The sequence below is a fragment of the Opisthorchis viverrini genome (assembly GCF_000715545.1).
Source record: "Opisthorchis viverrini unplaced genomic scaffold opera_v5_11, whole genome shotgun sequence".
Lineage (NCBI taxonomy): Eukaryota > Metazoa > Platyhelminthes > Trematoda > Opisthorchiida > Opisthorchiidae > Opisthorchis > Opisthorchis viverrini.
In genome coordinates, this window is record NW_008751667.1 from 2,779,670 (window position 1) to 2,799,887 (window position 20,218).

Here is a 20,218-nt window from a genome sequence, read left to right on the forward strand (position 1 = left end):
CAGTATTCAAATTGAACGTAGCGCAGCTTGCGCTAGGGGGATTTGTGGAAGAACCAATACTTTGGAAGGAGTTCTGTGGAGAACTAGATAAGTCATCACAGCTGCGCTGTGATGTTGCATGGGCAACAAATATCCGTATGTCAACCAAAATAAGTAGGTTTCATCATCCTCGGAAGTGGGAAGGTAAATAAATAAACAAATAAATGGGTAGAAAATATAAGTGAAGGGTGGACAATCGGTCAAGCCTTCACAGCTAGAAGCGGCAACGAACTAAACACGTCTGAGCACCGTGCACGCTAGCTGGGGATACCAACCAAAAAGTGCAGATCGGCAGACGTATTTTGGCTGGGAGTGTTGGTTAGAAGGCAACATTATCTACAGAGTAGGTTAACAGTACTAACTGATGTGAAATACTGAGTGTCGTTAGCGAATTACAGAAGGCGATCATATTTACCTTTATTTCACGAGTGACATCCAATGAAATAAGACGCTACATTCTGCTCTGAATCTTGGGCCATCAGGGTAGTCAGATCCAGAATAAGTGTGTATAGCGTTGGGTCAGAACAGTGAATAGCTGTTTGGTTAGTGCGTGCTATGAATAAACGTCAAGTATGTTATCACTGGAGGTTCTTATCTAATTTGGACGCTTGCTGCTAACGTACGTTTAGACGACTAACAGTGACTCACCTGTGAATTGGGAGGCTACAACAATACTGGCGAAACCCCGGTGCATCTGCAGAGTGTTGACCTGGTGTTTTCATTCTGGAGAATGAATGTACCACAAGCGCAGTTCCTGCATTGGATCATGTTTTTGAGTTTCAGCAGTGCACCATGAAGTTCACCTAAAAACTGGTTTCTAACCCTTTGAAGTCTACGTTTAATTCATCGGAGACCAAGGTGCTCTCAGTGCGGTACATCTATTGTTTTGCGCAAGATGGGTTGAATTCTCAATTACCGTTTAAGGTGCTCTTCTAATAGCAAGAACGCCATACAGCAAGAGCAAAGGACGAAATAAAATCAAGCCTTTCAATTCGAGTTTCGAGTCTGAAAAAAGCTGCAATAAGGGGGTAACAGGATACTTTTTAATCGCGGAGGTTCTCGGAATCCGAATGCTTATACATGCGTGCCACATTCGCTGCTAGTGTTGTCGGAAGCGTTAAGTACATTTAATTCTGTAAAACTGCAACGTAAGAAAAGCATCTGTGGAATCTCTAATATTGTATCCCTCATGCAGATGAATTTGGCAGGAAAGAAACCTGGTTTCATCAGGTTTTGGAAAGTCGACTTAAACCATGGTCATTTCTGCTAATTGTTTTGAGTTAACTTTCCAGTTCACACACTAGTGGACATGCATCAAACGGACAAAAATATTTCCAGCACTTGGTGTTTCCCATTTATCAACAAATTTCTGCTCCACGTACGCCTGTAGTCACTAGAACTTGTCTGTATTTTATTCTATTTATATCTAGTTCACTCACACCTGTTTCTGTGCGCATGAGTGATCAGGACTTTAGTCCTTAGTTACAATATGGCGTTACTCTACTTGCCTCTTCTGTTTCTGGTAGCTTCTCCCATCGGTCGAAGTAGCTCACCCAAGAATACTTTCCATCCAACCACCAACCTAATTGCCAACTGACACTCTGATACAAAAATGGTTCCATCTCAAAGTTTGGAGGACCAGAATAAAACAATGAAATAGTGAATATTCTAAAAATCAATAAATTTTACAGTAGTTTTGTCCTTATTGGCGATCCTTATCAGTGAACATGGACGAGTTCGTATAACGTTGCGATTAGAAATACACATCAAAAGGTTTAAAATATTTCGTCACTCTATAGAAGGCACAAAATGTGTGCCGAGAGAACAATTTTAGCGTAACTATTCGGCAAAAAATAAGTGGGACAGAAGGTGAGCGCCCTGCTCATATAAAATACCTCCATGTGGCTGTCAAATGAACCCACTGCTGTGCAAAATTAGCTCTTTGTGTGGATAACATCGATGTGTTTTTTTTTTCGAAAAATGTGCTTGCAGTACTTTTAATAAAATTTCAATCAAAATCCAAGTCTCACGAAATGCCTTTTGAAAAAAACTACTTCCGAACATTCAGACGAATCTTGAGAAATTGACAGGTTCAACAATGTACCAATTCGGCCAACAGGTTGCATTGTTTACCGTTAGCTTCAGGCAATGTGAAAAACACATACATTTAGTCAACAAATCGCTCAAACTTATATTTGTCTTGCACATAATCGTGGTTCATGGCATTACTTAACTGTTGTCACCACATCCACCAGCAGATTTTTCGGTCAAAAGCACAGGTGCAGCAGACGAATTTAAGACTAACTGCACCCTGGTTAGCTTCCTCAGAGCCACGTATATCAGGCCGAATAATAATAAGTCACCTTCCACACGGCATTTGAAAAGCCGCACAAAAGATTACAGAGCCGCCTCAGTGGTTGCAACAAACTCCCCGTCGTCATTTGTTACCTACAAGGATTTGAGCTCGAGATAACTCTTTGGAGTGCACGTCGGCTTTTCACCGAGAGCGTATCACGGCTGAATGACTGCTTCGTAAAAATTCATTTTCGATGCTGTTACTCGCAAGAAAGTGGAATGGATGCAAGACTGTCACAAAAATGCCTGCTTAGTATTGAGGATCGGTAACAATCCATTTTTGTTTTCAGTTATATACTCCGTGGACAAATCCGAGGACAATTTGTGTGTGCCTAGCCACTTTTTTGGATCGGAGGCATTTAATAGTTGTCGTTATCAGGGGAAATTTTCAGTTGACCGAGTTTCACGTTACACATTGTAGACGCTGGGTCACACTGCATCCACGATCGATGAGCAATTTTGAATCCACACCGACCCAGAACACTGTGGTCATGAAATATTTATACGCGCTGCTTGTTTTCTGATACACTTGAACTGGGTGATGGACAGTTTGAACACAGACTAGCTAATCAACATTTATGTGGGTTAGGTTTGCATGCACGCTTACTCGAATGCGTTTGGCTTAGATGACAATAGAAGATAAGCTATTGCTTCACAGCCCCAATGAGCGGGATTAAGCTGTATTAGAAATGCCTGACTATACTGGCAATATAAGTAGTATTCATCCAAACGACTCGAATTTCAGAATAATTCAAAATTAGATGAACAAGGCATGTGCGATTGAGAAAACAGTTTCTGGATTGTAATTCCCCATGAAATAACCAAGCCCATTTCTAGCACCAGCGCTGCACCGAAGCCGAAAATAACCGATTATGTGGTCTGCCGAGGGTCTGTAAGCTGCAAGAACAACCACGTGTGGCCAAATTTTCTGCTGTTTTTTTCAGTTGTCAGTTTTGTGAAACGAGTAGAAGAAACAACATAATCCGTCAAAGAGTTTTCAGCCACCAGATGAGTAGTATTTTTGTCATGAAAACAAACAGCTGTATCCAAAATATCACAACAAATAAGACAAGAGGTGCTTCGTGCAGTGCAGTCAGGTGAAATATACCATTGACAGGAAGTTTTTCTGACATTCAGCCGTCTGTTGTTTAAACCAACTTAATTTTCAAGTAACCGTGAGTAGACAACGTTTCTGCAACGGGATAATCAACGCAGCATGAAAACTCGCGTAAATTTGCTAACCTAGGTTCAGACGACTAAACGAGACTGCTTGACGTCGGATCAGTGCTCAGACAACATGTTCCAGACAAGCGGATACAAATAACGGTAGGTTGATTGTCGATTATTCCGTGCTTACATTTCATTTGTATGGTTGGGCACTAAAGATAGGGAAGTATTTTACATTAGATTTATGTAGAGGAGAATCTATGGCCCGCTGCCTCTGTCACTCCGCTCCAAACGTAGCACGGTCAAAAGCAATCGGATGGCAAATAACGGAAGAAGTCGGAAGCTTTGATGTAACGAAACATGAAAGCTGATATTGAAATAAGTTTATATAGACTGTAAAAACATTTTCCTTTTTTTCTTGGAAGCGAAGGAAGCTGGACGGACCTAAAAATATCATACGGGTTTCGAAGATTTTACGCTCTTGTAGATGGGAAAGAAATTACTAAATTTTAGGGGTAGCAACGAAGGCGAAGTTGTGTTATTCCCAAAATTTGCGAAATGAACGATATCTAGTCATAAAAAGTTGTGATTAATTTCGAAAACATGGAAGCCATATAAATAAAATAAACTGCTTTAATCGGAACTAATAAGAGAAAACATAAACTCTTTTTCAAAAATATCTATTGTTCTGGCATCTTACAGGTATTCTAGCCAGTGTGCACAAAATTTATTGCCTTATTTTTTCCACATTTTGCTGAGTTACAAATATGAATTTTAGCTAGTAAATATCCCGTTCAGTTACATGGTCAAAATAAAACATCCAAGAGGAGGAAAAATCATCTTTGAAGGGATAAACTCTTGCTTAGAAAGCGGATTCATCTAGATGGTGTACGACTGTACGATTTGCTCCATAATTCCAAAAACAAGACGAGTGACACTGGCTGAGTGAATGGAAGCGATTCGTAAATTAACCCGAACGACGCTAAACCAGCGAGTGTCACTGTAGTGGATCGCAAGTTTTGCGACTTCAATTGGACTTGAATGCGTGCACAACTACCAAACTGTTATTCTGGACCGCATTTCCACAGTAGACTAGGCAGTCTTGATGAAATATGTAATTTTATAGGTCATAGTTATTTCAAGCTGCAACAAAAGTTGGACAGTCATGATGCACGACTAAAAATATTTTATGACCGCTGCTTTAATGTCATAATACTTTAGACAGATATTTAACACCCAAGCTTGTGGAGAAAGGCTGATCGTGGGAACCGCTACAATTTCAGAGATATTTAAGTGTTCTGAAGGCTTTCTTTACTGTCTTCTCGCTTTTAGTACACCTCTTTAGTGATATTTTACAACAGCAAGCCTACTATTCCGTTTTATGCTCTTCAACTTCAAAAATTGTTGCGATTAGTTTCACCGGGGTTCATGAACGCCGCTGTGACATTTGTCAGGTTGTTAGGGCTCATTTATGGGTTGACTCGTAAACAAGAATGCTGGGCACCGTGTGCACATGTACAATGAGAGCCGCAGTAAACTGAAACTTGCACAAACCATACTTTGGAGATTTTTCGCAAATACTTATTACCAGACAAAATACCAAAAATGTATAGCTGTCCAGTGTAGTGAATAAGATTAGTTGACTAATATTGCCGTAGCACAGATACCAAGTTATGATCACCCGTCAAATGCTAGAATCCAACTTAAAGAGTTGTGGTCAGGATAAACATAGAAACCACTACTTCCCATTTTCGGTACGAAACAACAAAATGCTTCTCAAGTCAAGGAAACAAATCCCAAGCTTTGCCCAGCTACTCACAAGTAACACTGACAGATCCTACCTGAAAAAGTCAGTTCACATTATTTTGTGTTTAATATGATGAATAAAGGCGGTACAATTCTCATTTACAACGTGCCACTGCTATTGGCTAGTTTTGCAGAAAGATGAACAGGGGCCTCTAGTAGATAGGTTTTTGGATACCGTAGGGTGTGCCAGAGAAAATTAATGAGCCTCGTGGGTAGGTTGCCTGGAGTTGCACGTAGTTGCTTTTTAGTTTAAATACGTTCCGCAACGTAATAAATCACAATCTTTAGAAGTGCGCATTAGTGATATAACCTAAGCAACAGTTCCGTGCATTATATAGGCTCCTAACTGGTTAGTTTCGAGAAGAACGAAACCGATCGTGGACTGTCCAGAGGCTTTCAGCAACCTTATGAGTGGTTCTTCTTATGAAAATATATGCTGTCACATCTCGAATCCCATACCAACTGAAACATGAGGTGGCCTTTGTGCAGTACATTCAATTGAAGAATATCATAAGCGAGAGATTCAGTCGAGTCACTTGGGAAAACCGAATTGATATACAAACGAGGGTATTTGTCTGAATTTGTTTAATTTGGGTTCAAGAATAAATTATTGTCGACGGAAGCTCGGGAACTGTGCTCGCGTGACAAGACTCAGGAAGTGCAAAACCGATTTTGGGCTGTCAAAGAGTTTTCAGCGACCTTGTGAGTAGTTTACTTTGTGACAGGTCGACTTCCGTCAAAATTATTCATCGTATTAGTCTTTGTCATCAATGGGATTCATCAGACAGCTATGAAATAAGTTCTAGTTATCTGTCTCTTGAGATTCCAACTTCTGATTTAATCAGAAATACAGGCCGATCAGCGTATCTGCTAAACATATATTCGATGACTTCTTTTCATGTTTCTTTCTTCTTGCTTACACCAGCCGCCCCGAACAGTTATAGTAAAGTCAGTGAAATATTAGTGGACAATTTTGATTTTAGCCACAAACAAAATTTGGCATTCTACAAAGTTTCAAAGACTGTGACCTGATTTCCAAAGGACGAAAACCTGCTTAAACTGGGGACCCAACGATTGCCAAACATCTCGAAGGTGGACAGACGCCTCAAGTGGACGTCCATGCTTTACAACCTGCAGAGTGAATTAATTAACTCTTTGCAATCCGATTCGATTGGATTATTATATGTGTAGGTGAAATGGAAGGCGTTTTGTCCTGAGTTATACAAACCCGCCTTAAACAGCTCATTTGTCATACTTTTTAGTCAGCAAGTACTACCTAGAAAAATCCTCAGTAGGCATTCGCTACGAGGGAACGGTGTGCATCATAATTAAAATGAAGACATACTGCGGTCAAACGTCTTTGGGTTGGAGACACAAACATCTTGCTTCTTAGGGTAGCTGTGGAATTTCAAATCACGCCGTCAGATACAGACGGAACTGTGCGTGTCTCAAGACTACATGCTGTCGATTGTGTTACCCGATACCTTTGATTCCGTTGTCCTCTAAGTGGAGTCAAAAGCTTCCAGTTTGAACGGGGCTATTGGTGCAACGGTGGGTACTACTGACGAGGCATGGAAGTAGTATGTTTTCTCGTAAATCCACTTTGCGCCTCTTGAAAAGTGACATCTACTACAGAATTTGTGGAATCGCTCTGTAGCATTTGCTCGCAGTTCGTTTGCTTCGTAGCATTTGCTTGAATTTGAGTAACAGCCAATGAATATCCAGGAAAGTTCAGGAAGACGCCTTCAAGGAGAAGATGGCTATTCAGTTTTATAAACAAGATGCATATGAGTGTCTTGCTTCCCTGTCCTATAGTCTCCGAGTGTTTAATTGATGTTTCTCTAGTAAACAAATCCGCAGAGAAGGCCTTCTTCCCTTCGCTGATTGCTGACTAAAATACCTTGTCTTTTGTTACACTTCGGCCATCCTCGCAGTTCCTGAATCCTCGGCATTAGTAAGCTAGCGTGTCTCTTTCGGCCAGCCAGCATTATCCGACTTATACAGGCAAACTATTGAGTAATTTTAGTCGATGTTAGGTACAAAGGCCGAATCGCGCTATCGCTCAATTTCCACATCTGAAAGCTGTAAAATCTCAGAGATAAAGGAACATCTGTTTATGCATTCTCCCCTTACTGTCTGTCTGTATATCTTGGATAAGTTTATATCTCATCAGTTTCCAGACGATATTAGGCGTTATTGGTGTGTAAAGTCCAAGCGATGATTATGGAACCCTCCAAGCAGAAGAGCCCTTTGATCGGAGTAAAATGTGGGTTCAATATTTCTCTAAATTTCTCTCAGCTAGTTTCACAACATCTTTGTAAATTGCGCTGTTCATGAATTACTTATTCATTTTATGATTCTAATATACCCGACTTTTGTCTGTCGATAAAATCCATTTTATCGAAAACATTTCACTCAGTTTAGAAATTTATATTGAACCTGGCAATACTATATTTTTTCGACCAAAAGGCTCAAAATCGACCGCATGCACAATATAAAAACTGCTTTTTAATCAGAGTGAGTGGGGGTGTTTTTCTGCATTCTAATTTATCACCAGTTTATGAGTGGATTAATTCAATGGATCAACAGTAGGCGGGTCTGAAGATCATAAACTTGCAAGAATGCAGCGAATCTCCTTAACTACCAGGTATTCCGTGATTTGTAGATTAAATTTCGACAAAAAAGATGCGGTTGGCATTTCACTCAAATGGCTATTGACCATTTTTCACATTATGCAAGGAAAAAGAAATTGGTTCGTATTCGGTCACCTCGAGAAACACAACAAACACCATGCCTTTTCTCGGAAGTTCCACTTAAAAGCATGAGACAACGAGATAAGCCTTGATCAAAGGAATTGTGTCGTCTCTATTGAGATTAATCGGATAGGACCAGGCGGATCAGCAGAGTACTGGTCTTTGTTTTGGAACGTGAAGTGGTCAGGTTTCCATGAAGGAGACTACTCACCAGGATGCTGAAAACTCTTCGACAGCCCACGACCGGTTTCTAATTTCTTGGGGCTCATCAGGTAGGCGCAGTCCCCGAGTTTCCGTCAACCTTATAATCTAATTGAACCCGATTTCTACTGTTTTCGAGAAATGCACTCATTTGCGAATCAATTTGGTTTTCACCAGAGACTCAACTGAATCTTTCGTTTATGATGTGCTACAACTGAATGTGCTGCACATAAGCTGCCTCATGTTTCAGTTGGCACGATATTCGAGATATCGCCGTATGTTTTCATTGAGGAAACTACTCACAAGTTTGCTGAAAATTCTTCGGCAGCCCACGACCGGTTTCCAATATACTTGTGTCAGTCTTTCCGTTTTTTGGACAGCCTCAGATTGGAAGGCGAATCCTCGGTCATTACAGGGCGGAGATACTGATGAACCCTCCCTTTAAAATACCCAGTTTTTCATCAGTTTTTCAACTTGTTTTTAACCAGGAGGGTATTATTTTGATAGCTTTTATTTTGCTGATGAACAGATGGGTTGTGCGGTTAGATGGAGGAGACTGCACGAGCAAGCGATCAACTTGAAACATGCTTGTTTACAACCTATCATCGCTCACGGCAAGAAATATGTTCATCCGTGATGGTGCATCAGTAAAAACTGTGTTTACGACTTACACGGTTTTCATTCCTATCTTAGTAGAACCTACGTATGATGTCGACAAACGTTGACAAATAATTCCTATTTAATTTGACGTAAAACTGAGCGGACAAAGAAGTTGTGACGCTCCCCCAAACGCACTTTTGCTCTGTAGAGACAACCTGTATGGGGGTGAAATAGTCAGAATTAACTGGACTCTATCATTCCTAAAGCTGTTAATTCTTATTTAGATGAGACTGAATTTACAAGGAAATCCTTGTAAGTCGGTTGGGACAGTCAGACCCAGAAAACTGTGATGCTGCATCTCCCGAGGTCAAATAAAAATGACGGGTATCTTTCAGCACGTGTCATCCGCTGGACAAACATACCTACCGCGGATCGGATATGAAATGTAAGGTTCCGATTAGGGAAAAGGTTGCTTTACTCAGCTGTTGGCTTTGAAGCCTGCATCCTCCTAATTTTCCTGACTCTCCACAACTGGGCGCAATGTTGGGTGAAAGTAATTCCAAATGAAACCTATACAGTAAAATCGTTTGTCCGTATTATTCAATCTCATTACACGAGCGGATGCCTGAATGTTGGTCTTTTCGCCGAGCTTGGTAGTTGGATTACATACGTTTCATCATTGGTAGTGCGCTTTGCTCCAGTTTCTGCACTGTAATTTCTGCGATGGGTCCAGAGATTGGTGACCTCTTTGGCGCTCCATTAATTTGTTCATAATATTCTCCATTGAACTCAAAGTAGGTTGTCAAGCCCAGATCTAGTAATTCACACGTTTTTTTCTTTTCCGAGCGTTCCGCTGATGTTTCTGCGGTTGTCCAGGAGTTCGGCGACTGTCGCCGTGCTGCATTTAAATCAACCGATGTGAACAGTGTGGTTACATCAAAGGACACCATTATTTCGTCTTCGATTCTCGCACTACCAGATATCAAACGGAAAATAGGAATACGATATTTGGATGACACATTTGCTACTGTAAAGAAAAAGGAACTGCCACGGGCGGAGGAACTGCTGAACAACATGTTTCCCGACATCCACTCCACAATGGAAACAAAGAAGAACAAGAATTCCTAGATGTGCTCGTCACACGGACAACAAACGGCCAACTGCAAACTGAAGTATACAGGAAAGAAACGCATGCGAACCAGATTCTGAATTACCCCAGGAACCATTCGAACTGTTTCAAGTGGGGCTGCGTTCAAACCCTATTCAAGCGGGTGGAGACACACCGCAACACAACAGAGGCGAAGAAAGAAGAAGAATGAAGACTCTATGAGACAGTCCAAAATAACGGCTACCCGAGGAATTTCATATGGAGGTGCTTACGAGGCCAGCAACAAGCTGATTCGTCAACACAAACAGCAGAGGAAGATTACGCTGCCGTATATCAGAAAAGTGGCGGAGATGACTGAACGACATCTACGGCAACATGGAATCGCAGTCGCCTTCAGGCCTACAAACACGTTGAGAACTCTCTCGAAACCAAAGGGAGGTTAGATGCATTGAAGAAGACTAACGTGGTCTATAAACTTAAGTGTAACGACTGCGATAAACACTATGTTGGCCAAACGGGAAGAAAACTTGCTACGAGAATACACGAACACAAGCTTGCCAGCAGAAGGCATGACCCAATATCACTCGTCTCATTGCACGAAGACAGAGAAGGACACTAGTTCAATTGGGAGAATGTTCAAATACTTGCTCACGCAAGAACAAAACAGGAGCGAGAATTAACCGGGGCGTGGTAATCCACACAAAAACTGATCAATAAACACGTTGACATTGACCTAGTCTATCAGCCGTTGCGAGCAAGAGAACCACACAGTCACGAGACTCGGAGCCAAGAAACCTAACGACATCCAACGGCTAATTGGATCAAAGGAAGACAATCACTAAAAACAGAAGGCCACTGAATTAACCAATCAAGGGAACAAGCTCACACCACAAAGCAAGAAGAAAACGGCCGAATCACAACAGAACAACCACACAGAACTGCCGAATTGATTGCGCCCAAGGAAACAACCAGACACAGGAGATTGAGACCACGTCACATTCACAGGAGACAAATCAACCTACGCGAAGACCGTTTCCAGAACTACCAGATACTGTTTAGATGCTACATAATCACAGACAGAATAGGAGGAACCTAGTCAACCCTGCAATGACGATGTCACCTCGATTGGTGATGAAACGTTTGTAATCCAACTACCAGGCCCGGCGAAAAGACCAACAACCAAGCAGCGCATCCAAGCTATCTACATTCCGCAACGAGCAGATGTCACACGAAAGTAACAAGCGGTAACCTTGACCTTTAACTGCTCATCGTCTGAAAAGTTGGTCAGAGTAAAACTAACCAATAGAAAGTCCCAGGAAATTGAGCCAATCTGGAAAATCTTTTAATTATGAAATAGTTACTCACCAAGGGAAAAATGCGTATGATCAATCTCTCACATATAATCTTAGCGTGATCCGGCATAAGAAAATTACATTGACCATTCCTTATGGTTTCCAAATAAGGCCGAATAAAATCAGGTCAAATGAGAACGTTACCAGGGAAACCTTCGATTTAACACAGCCCGGTGGAGATTTTTCATACAACGGTAAGCATCCAATGGAAAGATGAGGTTTCGGCACTGTAAGTTGGAAGAAATTAGCTAAAATTGCACTAGCGGCAGAGTGCATAGAAGTTTTTCGACTAAAACTGGCGTTAAGGTGGAAAAGCATTGGTGACGCACCACACATACAAATCCAGTTTAGCTTCTTTGTGTTTCTTTGAATGAAAAAAACTATTTGCTCACATTTTTTCAGACATCTTGGTCACTCTTACGGATGACTAAACTTCCAAGGACTGCTCGGCGCCTCATAAATACGTCGTTACTAACCTAAAGCGGTGAACATTCGAACAATTCCAAGACTGCACGATTCCGTTTGATGGCACTGACCATGTTAATTATGGCTACATTATAATTTCGGAGATTCTCCCAATTATTCTCCAAGCAAGTGGAGTATTTTTTTGGGTATTAGCTTACACAAATGCTGAAGAAGCTCTTTGAAATGTCCTTCACGTTCGGACACCATATCAATGTGGCCTTCCTTCTAAATATTTTTTGAAACCCAGAGCAAATGTCACTGCGGAGGCACAAACTACCACCCTATTCACTTTCCGGCGTGCGACAGCATAAAAAATCCCGTAGAACCTAAAACGCTTCAAAGTGCAAAAGTTATTTGCTAGCCGACACTTTCTTCTACGCCGGAAACTCCAAGATTCTTGCCAGACAGATGTGTCGTCAAAATGTTCAAAGCCGGTAGAATCCCGGCGGAATCAATTTACTATTTCTATAATTTGGAAAAAACTACTTGGTGGGTGTTCAAGTCTGTAGCACCAGATCTAAACCTAACAATGACAAAACGTGTTCAACGTTACAGACTCGGTTATCTCAGCCAAGTTTGAACCGGAGAAGCTCAATAGCTTTTGGAAATGGTTGTCGCTGGCCACATTCAGTTTTGCGCCTTGCATACTGAAAGGAATATTTTTGCTGCTGCTAGCCTATGACAACTCATCCTGAGTCATTCCTATCAGTTTGTCTTCTGTTTGACAGTGTAGGAGTAATAAATTTGTTTACTGGAGCTGTTCACCAGCACTTGCAGTGCCGCAACACAGACTCTGATTGCTTGGAGATTTAAAACGCTTCAATTGTTCAGACGATGTTAATGCATTTAGATGCTAGTGAATTGTTGCAGCGCCACGTTGTGTTTCATCACAGCCGAAAGCGCAATAGTAACTTTTTGAACAAACAAACTTTACAAGGTTCATTACTAGCCAATACAACTTGTGTGTGCATCCACTCGCAGTGTGTTAGACATTTCAGAATATTCTGGGACGATTGTCGCGCGTTTTATAAAGAATACCTAATTGTGGAACAAATGAAACTGTTAGAATATGTCATTTCCTTTATGGGATAGGGACTTTCAGATATACCGGGTGTGTCATTGGGAGCACCTTGTTATTCTGACAGCCAGTGGTCTGCTTCTTGCTGGCATATGAAAATTTCGGACCAAGAATACTTACCAAGGCTTTTTTACAGCCAACAAGGTGCATATCAGATCCCTGACCCTCGAAGCTGGTTCCCTGTCAAGCAATCACAATCTGTGAGATTATGACTGCCATCACTATTCTAAAACCTCTTGTGTACGAAAAAACCGTTTTTTCAGACTTGAATCTGGTATTTAGTTAAATTGATTCCACGTATTTCCCAAAACGTCCCCTGACTATACAATTTTCTTAACTCATGTCATTGTTTGCTATCCAAATGTTTCGTGAGGTGTGCGCGGACTACGGTTCCCAGTAACATGGAACAGTTGTACAGTATTTATCGACGTTTGACTAAAAATGAGCTTCACTTTTGGAGGGACATTGTCATTGAATATAAAGCTCAATTGACAACGCCGATAGGCTGTATTCTCCAAGCAGAATCAACATGTTCCACTATACTACTGAACAGAAGCTTCCAGTGTGATCGGTTAGTCAAGCTCTCAGCTTTGAATCAGTTTTTGCTTTGTTCAAGTGAAGGGTAATTTATGCTTTCAGACCTAGCCGTTTTTGGCCGTTTTGCCCCAACCCTTCGTTTTATTTTTCGTTATCAGTTCGGTTAGATCCATGGCAGTATAAACATATTTAACGTGCCCATATTTGGTTATTATCGAGGAACTCACCTGGAATAATTGTACCCGCCAAAGTCTGCTTTCTGTCTGTGCTGTTCACATTAATGATGGTACATATGTGATCTAAAAAAGGAGTAGTTTGTTTACAGACAAATAGCACTTCAGGAAAGCTCGGTCAACTTTGCATTCCACATCACGTTGCTCACATCAGTATAAATGTCTCTTTTTAGTCGATAGCCGAAAGTGATTGAGAGCGTGGAACATTGAGCACCAAAATCCATCCTCATTACCAACCGAACAGAGATAGATGAAGTTCAGTTGCATCAACCGAACAAACTAATTTCACTTTCGCAAGGACATACTCAGTATTTTTTTGTTGATGTGCGCGAATCTAATGGTCGAAGAATTTTGGCTAGAGATACAAAAATAGAATAGGTGGCCAACAGAATAACACAATAAATAATGAAGCACACATTCAGAAATCTGCGTTTGTGTTGAACATGACCGCAAAATATCCAACTAACTATTCTTACAAACCCTCCAAAACGTTCGCGTCAGTCTGATAAATTTTTGCCGCTTTATTTGCCAGAACACAGCGGGAAAGAAGCAGAACCAGTTTATGGTTATTCAGTGTACGTCCATATTGTTTACCTTGCAAACAATCAACTAGTTGTGTTCAATTCTGAAAGAGCAAACCAGAGAACCCCAGGTCATGGGAGGCAGTTTACGGAAGCGAGACAGGTGACATTTGGCATTAGGTTGTCTACTGACAGTCGGAACTTTGGCAGTCGGTTACCGGTCAGTTATAATAGGGGAAAATTATAGCCTTGTTGCGCGCCTCCTGATACGTATCTGTACGTTCAGCTTGTTCACAGCGTGACGGGGATGAGAAATCGAGTGCATTCTGCTTCATTTGTTTGACAAGAGATAAGACGGTTGTGTGTGTAAACTGTGTAGCAGATGTATTTAGCTGCAAGCCGATAAAAGCATTATGTTTTCCCTATGCACTAGAAATATAATGGTTTAGTCATTCGTTTGTGTTGCTCTTAGCGTGCACCGAAAAACCATGTGTTTTTGCCCAAGTGGTATCCAAAGCATAAAATTATCAGTGATCCCCTCGAGGACAATTCAACTCAACTGAGAATAATCATGATAGTCAACATATTAGGAAAAACTGTAGAAATAACCCACTTAGGAAAGGGTTCAAAAATGAGGTTAGTTCTAAAAAAATCAGAAAAAACACGTATCTGTATGACAAAATCATTGCGTTCCATTGCATGACTGAAAAACGATAAAACAAATTTTGATAGGGCAAATTAGAATTGTTTTCCGTTCGCTAGGAAAAATGTTAATAAAATTTGAAACTGGTTGCGTGCTGTGCACTAGCGATAAGCCACCGCTCGAAAATGAATTCTTATTCTGCGACACGTAAAACCATTTGCAAATCTATTTGGTTTTAACAGGGGACTTGAGTGAATCTCTCGTTTATGCTGTTCTTGTGAGTAGTTAACTTCATAAAAATATACTGCAATAGCTCGAACGTCGTACCAACTGAAACATGAGGGGGCATGTGTGTAGCACATTCAGTTGAAGAGCATCATAAATGAGAGATTCACTTGAGTCTCTCGCGAAAACCAAGTTGATCTGCAAATGAGTGTATTTGTCGAAATCAGTCCGATTTGGATTCAAGTAAAACAAAGTTGACGGAAACTTGGGGACTGCGGGTACCTGATGAGCCCCACGAAGTGCAAAACCGGTCGTGGGACTTTAAAGAGTTCTCAGCAACCTTGCGAGTAGTTTCCTTCATAAGAATTTCCATTCTTGTTTAAAAAACAGTTAAGTCGCTGAATTTGAATTGCAGTCAAGTTTGCGTCTTCTCAATAATTTGGACAGTTTGACTATTCACGTTAACCAACATGAGCTGAATCGACGCAAAAATTCGGTTAAATTGTTATCATTATTCTGCGGAATCAGAGAGTCTCTTAGTGCATTGGAAAGGGGCATCCAGAATCAGTCGGGCTTTGCTGACAATGGAGACACAGTTTGCATGCCATTTTAAGAAACTATTTCCGATGGGTGAATTCTGAATGGATACTATGCAGGGTTATAATAGGGGAAAATTATAGCCTTGTTGCGCGCCTCCTGATACGTATCTGTACGTTCAGCTTGTTCACAGCGTGACGGGGATGAGAAATCGAGTGCATTCTGCTTCATTTGTTTGACAAGAGATAAGACGGTTGTGTGTGTAAACTGTGTAGCAGATGTATTTAGCTGCAAGCCGACAAAATCATTATGTTTTCCCTGTGCACTAAAAATATAATGGTCTAGTCATTCGTTTGTGTTGCTCTTAGCGTGCACCGAAAAACCATGTGTTTTTGCCCAAGTGGTATCCAAAGCATAAAATTATCAGTGATCCCCTCGAGGACAATTCAACTCAACTGAGAATAATCACTATAGTCAACATATTAGGAAAAACTGTAGAAATAACCCACTTAGGAAAGGGTTCAAAAATGAGGTTAGTTCTAAAAAAATCAGAAAAAACACGTATCTGTATGACAAAATCATTGCGTTCCATTGCATGACTGAAAAACGATAAAACAAATTTTGATAGGGCAAATTAGAATTGTTTTCCGTTCGCTAGGAAAAATGTTAATAAAATTTGAAACTGGTTGCGTGCTGTGCACTAGCGATAAGCCACCGCTCGAAAATGAATTCTTATTCTGCGACACGTAAAACCATTTGCAAATCTATTTGGTTTTAACAGGGGACTTGAGTGAATCTCTCGTTTATGCTGTTCTTGTGAGTAGTTAACTTCATAAAAATATACTGCAATAGCTCGAACGTCGTACCAACTGAAACATGAGGGGGCATGTGTGTAGCACATTCAGTTGAAGAGCATCATAAATGAGAGATTCACTTGAGTCTCTCGCGAAAACCAAGTTGATCTGCAAATGAGTGTATTTGTCGAAGTCAGTTCGATTTGGATTCAAGTAAAACATAAAGTTGACGGAAACTCGGGGACTGCGGGTACCTGATGAGCCCCACGAAGTGCAAAACCGGTCGTGGGACTTTAAAGAGTTCTCAGCAACCTTGCGAGTAGTTTCCTTCATAAGAATTTCCATTCTTGTTTAAAAAACAGTTAAGTCGCTGAATTTGAATTGCAGTCAAGTTTGCGTCTTCTCAATAATTTGGACAGTTTGACTATTCACGTTAACCAACATGAGCTGAATCGACGCAAAAATTCGGTTAAATTGTTATCATTATTCTGCGGAATCAGAGAGTCTCTTAGTGCATTGGAAATGGGCATCCAGAATCAGTCGGGCTTTGCTGACAATGGAGACACAGTTTGCATGCCATTTTAAGAAACTATTTCCGATGGGTGAATTCTGAATGGATACTATGCAGGTTAAATGCCCGAAGAATATAGATTGAAAATTTTTGCTGACAAAAGATAGATTATATCCCTGAAGCAGCTTAGTAGCAGTACAAAAGCCGTTCCTATCTAAGATGAATTTTCAGTATCAATGCATTAGGACGAAACAGTCGGGAAAACTGATATAGGCAGCGTTACGCGCATATCATATTGTTTGTCAAGCACCTAGTTTTCTGTTTCTAGATGCTTATCAAAGTGATGTTAGCTGATTCCAAAAAATCGTAACGCCAAGTGAACCCCGTCCTGAAACTTCCCCAGTAAATTCTGAGGTTATTTTTCATCATTCCTGATGGGGAGAGGTCGCAACGTAAATTATTAAAGTGATTCACTCCATTTTAAAAGTTTAAAAGCTGTTTTTTATCTCTACTAAAGTGAATAAAATATCACTACAAACTTGAAAAGCGTAGCAGATCATGTACTGCCGCCCATCCTTCAGTGTTGTAGACGCTCCTTAACCTCAGCCAATTTTCATAGAAGCTATTCTTCTACTAGCGGTACCGTGTAAATTGTAGCGAACTCAGTAGAAAGTTCATTGAGTTGGAAACCTAAAACTCTACGGTTTATATCCTCCAGATTTTTGTGTCTAATTTGAAACGTTCATATTTAACTCACTATCGGTGCATTACCTGCTAAACTAGGAGTCTTTATAGCTTTTGATGGTTTTCTGAACGCTCAATATCTGTGTTGCAGACCAGACATGAATGAATATCTGGCGCGTATAAGGAAGCATAGCCCACTACCGTTTGCACGAACAGCAACCATTTAATGATGACAAAGATTCGTATCAACAAACGACGGTGGTCCCGTCAGAGCAGCCGGGCTGTTAACGATGACAACTTTTGTGTAACTATGAAGATTCTGGATTAAGCAGATTTTGTTGCAGGACTGCATTTCTAGCGGTTTAACCGACCAGTCTCTTGATGACTGACCTCTCCCGAACAACTATTTCACTGGTCGCTCACTTTTTTTTAACTTCCTTTTGCAGTTTTGTATCCGAGCTGCCTTACTTTGTGATGCATTTCACTCGCTTAACCCAACGGACCGGTGAAGCACGGGTGTAGCCTAACTTAACATCGCTATGACCGTGTTGTCTGGGTGTCCGCTAGCTGCTTTGCATTTGTCTCGGATGCAATGGGCTTAACGGTAAATATGGACGTTTGTTGTTACCCACTGACGACAGCCCCATTCGATTAACACTACCTTATGTCACATCTAGCCAGCGGATATTGCTGGAACACTGAAATGCTGGAAGGAGTAGTAGAAGTATTCCACAGTACGTCTGCTTCGAATTTGTGCGACGTGATTCAAGGGATGGTTAAAACAAAATCTGTAAAGCGGCTCAAGAACATGCAACATCCTTTGTCCATGCTACTGTGAAAAAAGTCTACAATATCACGTTAATTGTTGGTACCGTCGAGTCTGGTTAATCTTAAGCTGTAATAGCACGGTTAATCCAGCATGAATGAACTTTGTCAGTTTTTGGAAACCAGACTGCCCGTGTTGCAAAAACGTAGACAAGGCCATTCGGAGAGTTGGCAAAACCGTGATCAGGCAATGAGGATTCTACAGTCGCATTGCTGAGCAGTCGCTGGCGGCTAAACGGTTCGGTCATCGGCCGCGAATAGGAAGGTCGCCTGATGCATAGGATGCTTACTGATAACAGATCACCGACCGCTTTCAAATGAACGTAAAAAACTCATTTAAAATTCCGAGTTCCCATAATATCATGTACTCATTTAAGGCACTGACATCGTCTGGTGTTCACGCCTTGCGAAGAGTTTTGCGTGAAGCATTGTAGCTCACGAGGATTTTATGCTGAAAGTTTACCAAAATTCATAGCCTTGAGGTGATATAATAAAACGATTGATCATAAGGAACCTTCCGTAAGCGTTTACTCCCTCTAAATACTAGAATTTTACAACAGTCCTCTTGAGGGCAACCGATCAAAACGGTGAGGTCTACTAGTGTATCTCTCCTATGAAGATGTCTACTGCTGGAATGCGTGTGGAGGTCAGACGTAGTCCGGTTCGATTGGTGATCGCTATGGAGAATGACGTCTGAAATTCCATAATCATTAGTTGCTAAAGCAAGGATCTTCGTGACAGCAGAGAGAAATAGATTTATGATTTGAAAGCTTACACAGGTGACGTTTGCAAGATAATCGTTTCAAAGATAACATTTTTGGCGTGTGTTATGTTGACAGTTTTATGGATAGGAAGTTTGTTTTATAACAGATTTTATACGGAAGGGTCACAAAATCAATGTACTGGCTTCAGCGTATTAACACTAGTGTACTATTTGAACTGAAGCTACAAATACGTCATCCAAAATAGTGAAACCAGTTGAGTCTTACTGAGTGTGGCATCTTTTCGTGGTGACAAGTGAAACTTAATATAGCTTACGAATAATTCTGGTATCTTGATGAGCGAATAGTAAGGGGCACCCATGCTCATCGTTACGCTGTGTTGTTTGGGCTGCCAGGCAGTCTGCAAGAGGTGTCCGCACATTCACCTATCTTGCCCTGTCGGGTCTACATACGCACATACGTGCGGCTAGGCGCAACTTGACCAGTGACATCCTACTGTACACAGACGTCCAGTGGTTTTACCTTGATGACTGGATGTGGATGCCCGCCTTGAAAGTAGACGTGGAGCATACGGACACCATAATAGCATTAGGCAGTCCACTGGTCTGCACCGAGGTTGGCTCAATGCATATGCATAGATCTAAACCATTATCTCTACGAGTGCATTAAACTGTCCATACACCGACTGCTATTTACTATCTTGTCACCTCTGGTGGCATGCATTCCCGAATTATGGCCTTTTCTACCCTCAAAGACAGGTCTGAACTATGCTTTAATCCCCTTTCCTGTGACCAACCAGGGAATTGTGGGATGATAGCAGCGTCCAGTGTTTCGTCCGGAATTAAAATTGGTCAGAATAGGATATATTTGGACCTTGGTTAGCCGGTTCAACACACAAAGTGGACTGTGTAGGTAGGTATAGAAATTTTAAAGTCAAAACAAAGAGTAGTGGAATAAGACGCCACAATCCATTACACTATGCTGTTTGACCTTTAATTTTCTATATTATACATATTATTATATATTATCATATATATTATTATATTATATATCATAAGTGGC

General features: G+C 41.0%; 1 protein-coding gene across 1 annotated transcript in view; it reads left to right on the top strand.

Moving 5' to 3' along the window:
- Positions 1-10,247: 10,247 nt before the first annotated feature.
- Positions 10,248-20,218, top strand: part of T265_01088 (hypothetical protein) — a gene marked incomplete at both ends in the record, with an annotated part of 28,102 nt that continues 18,131 nt past the window's right edge. Inside the window, one exon of the mRNA XM_009165031.1 lies at positions 10,248-10,467. Within this exon, the coding sequence (XP_009163295.1) occupies positions 10,248-10,467 (220 nt within the window). The remainder of the gene's footprint in view (positions 10,468-20,218) is intronic.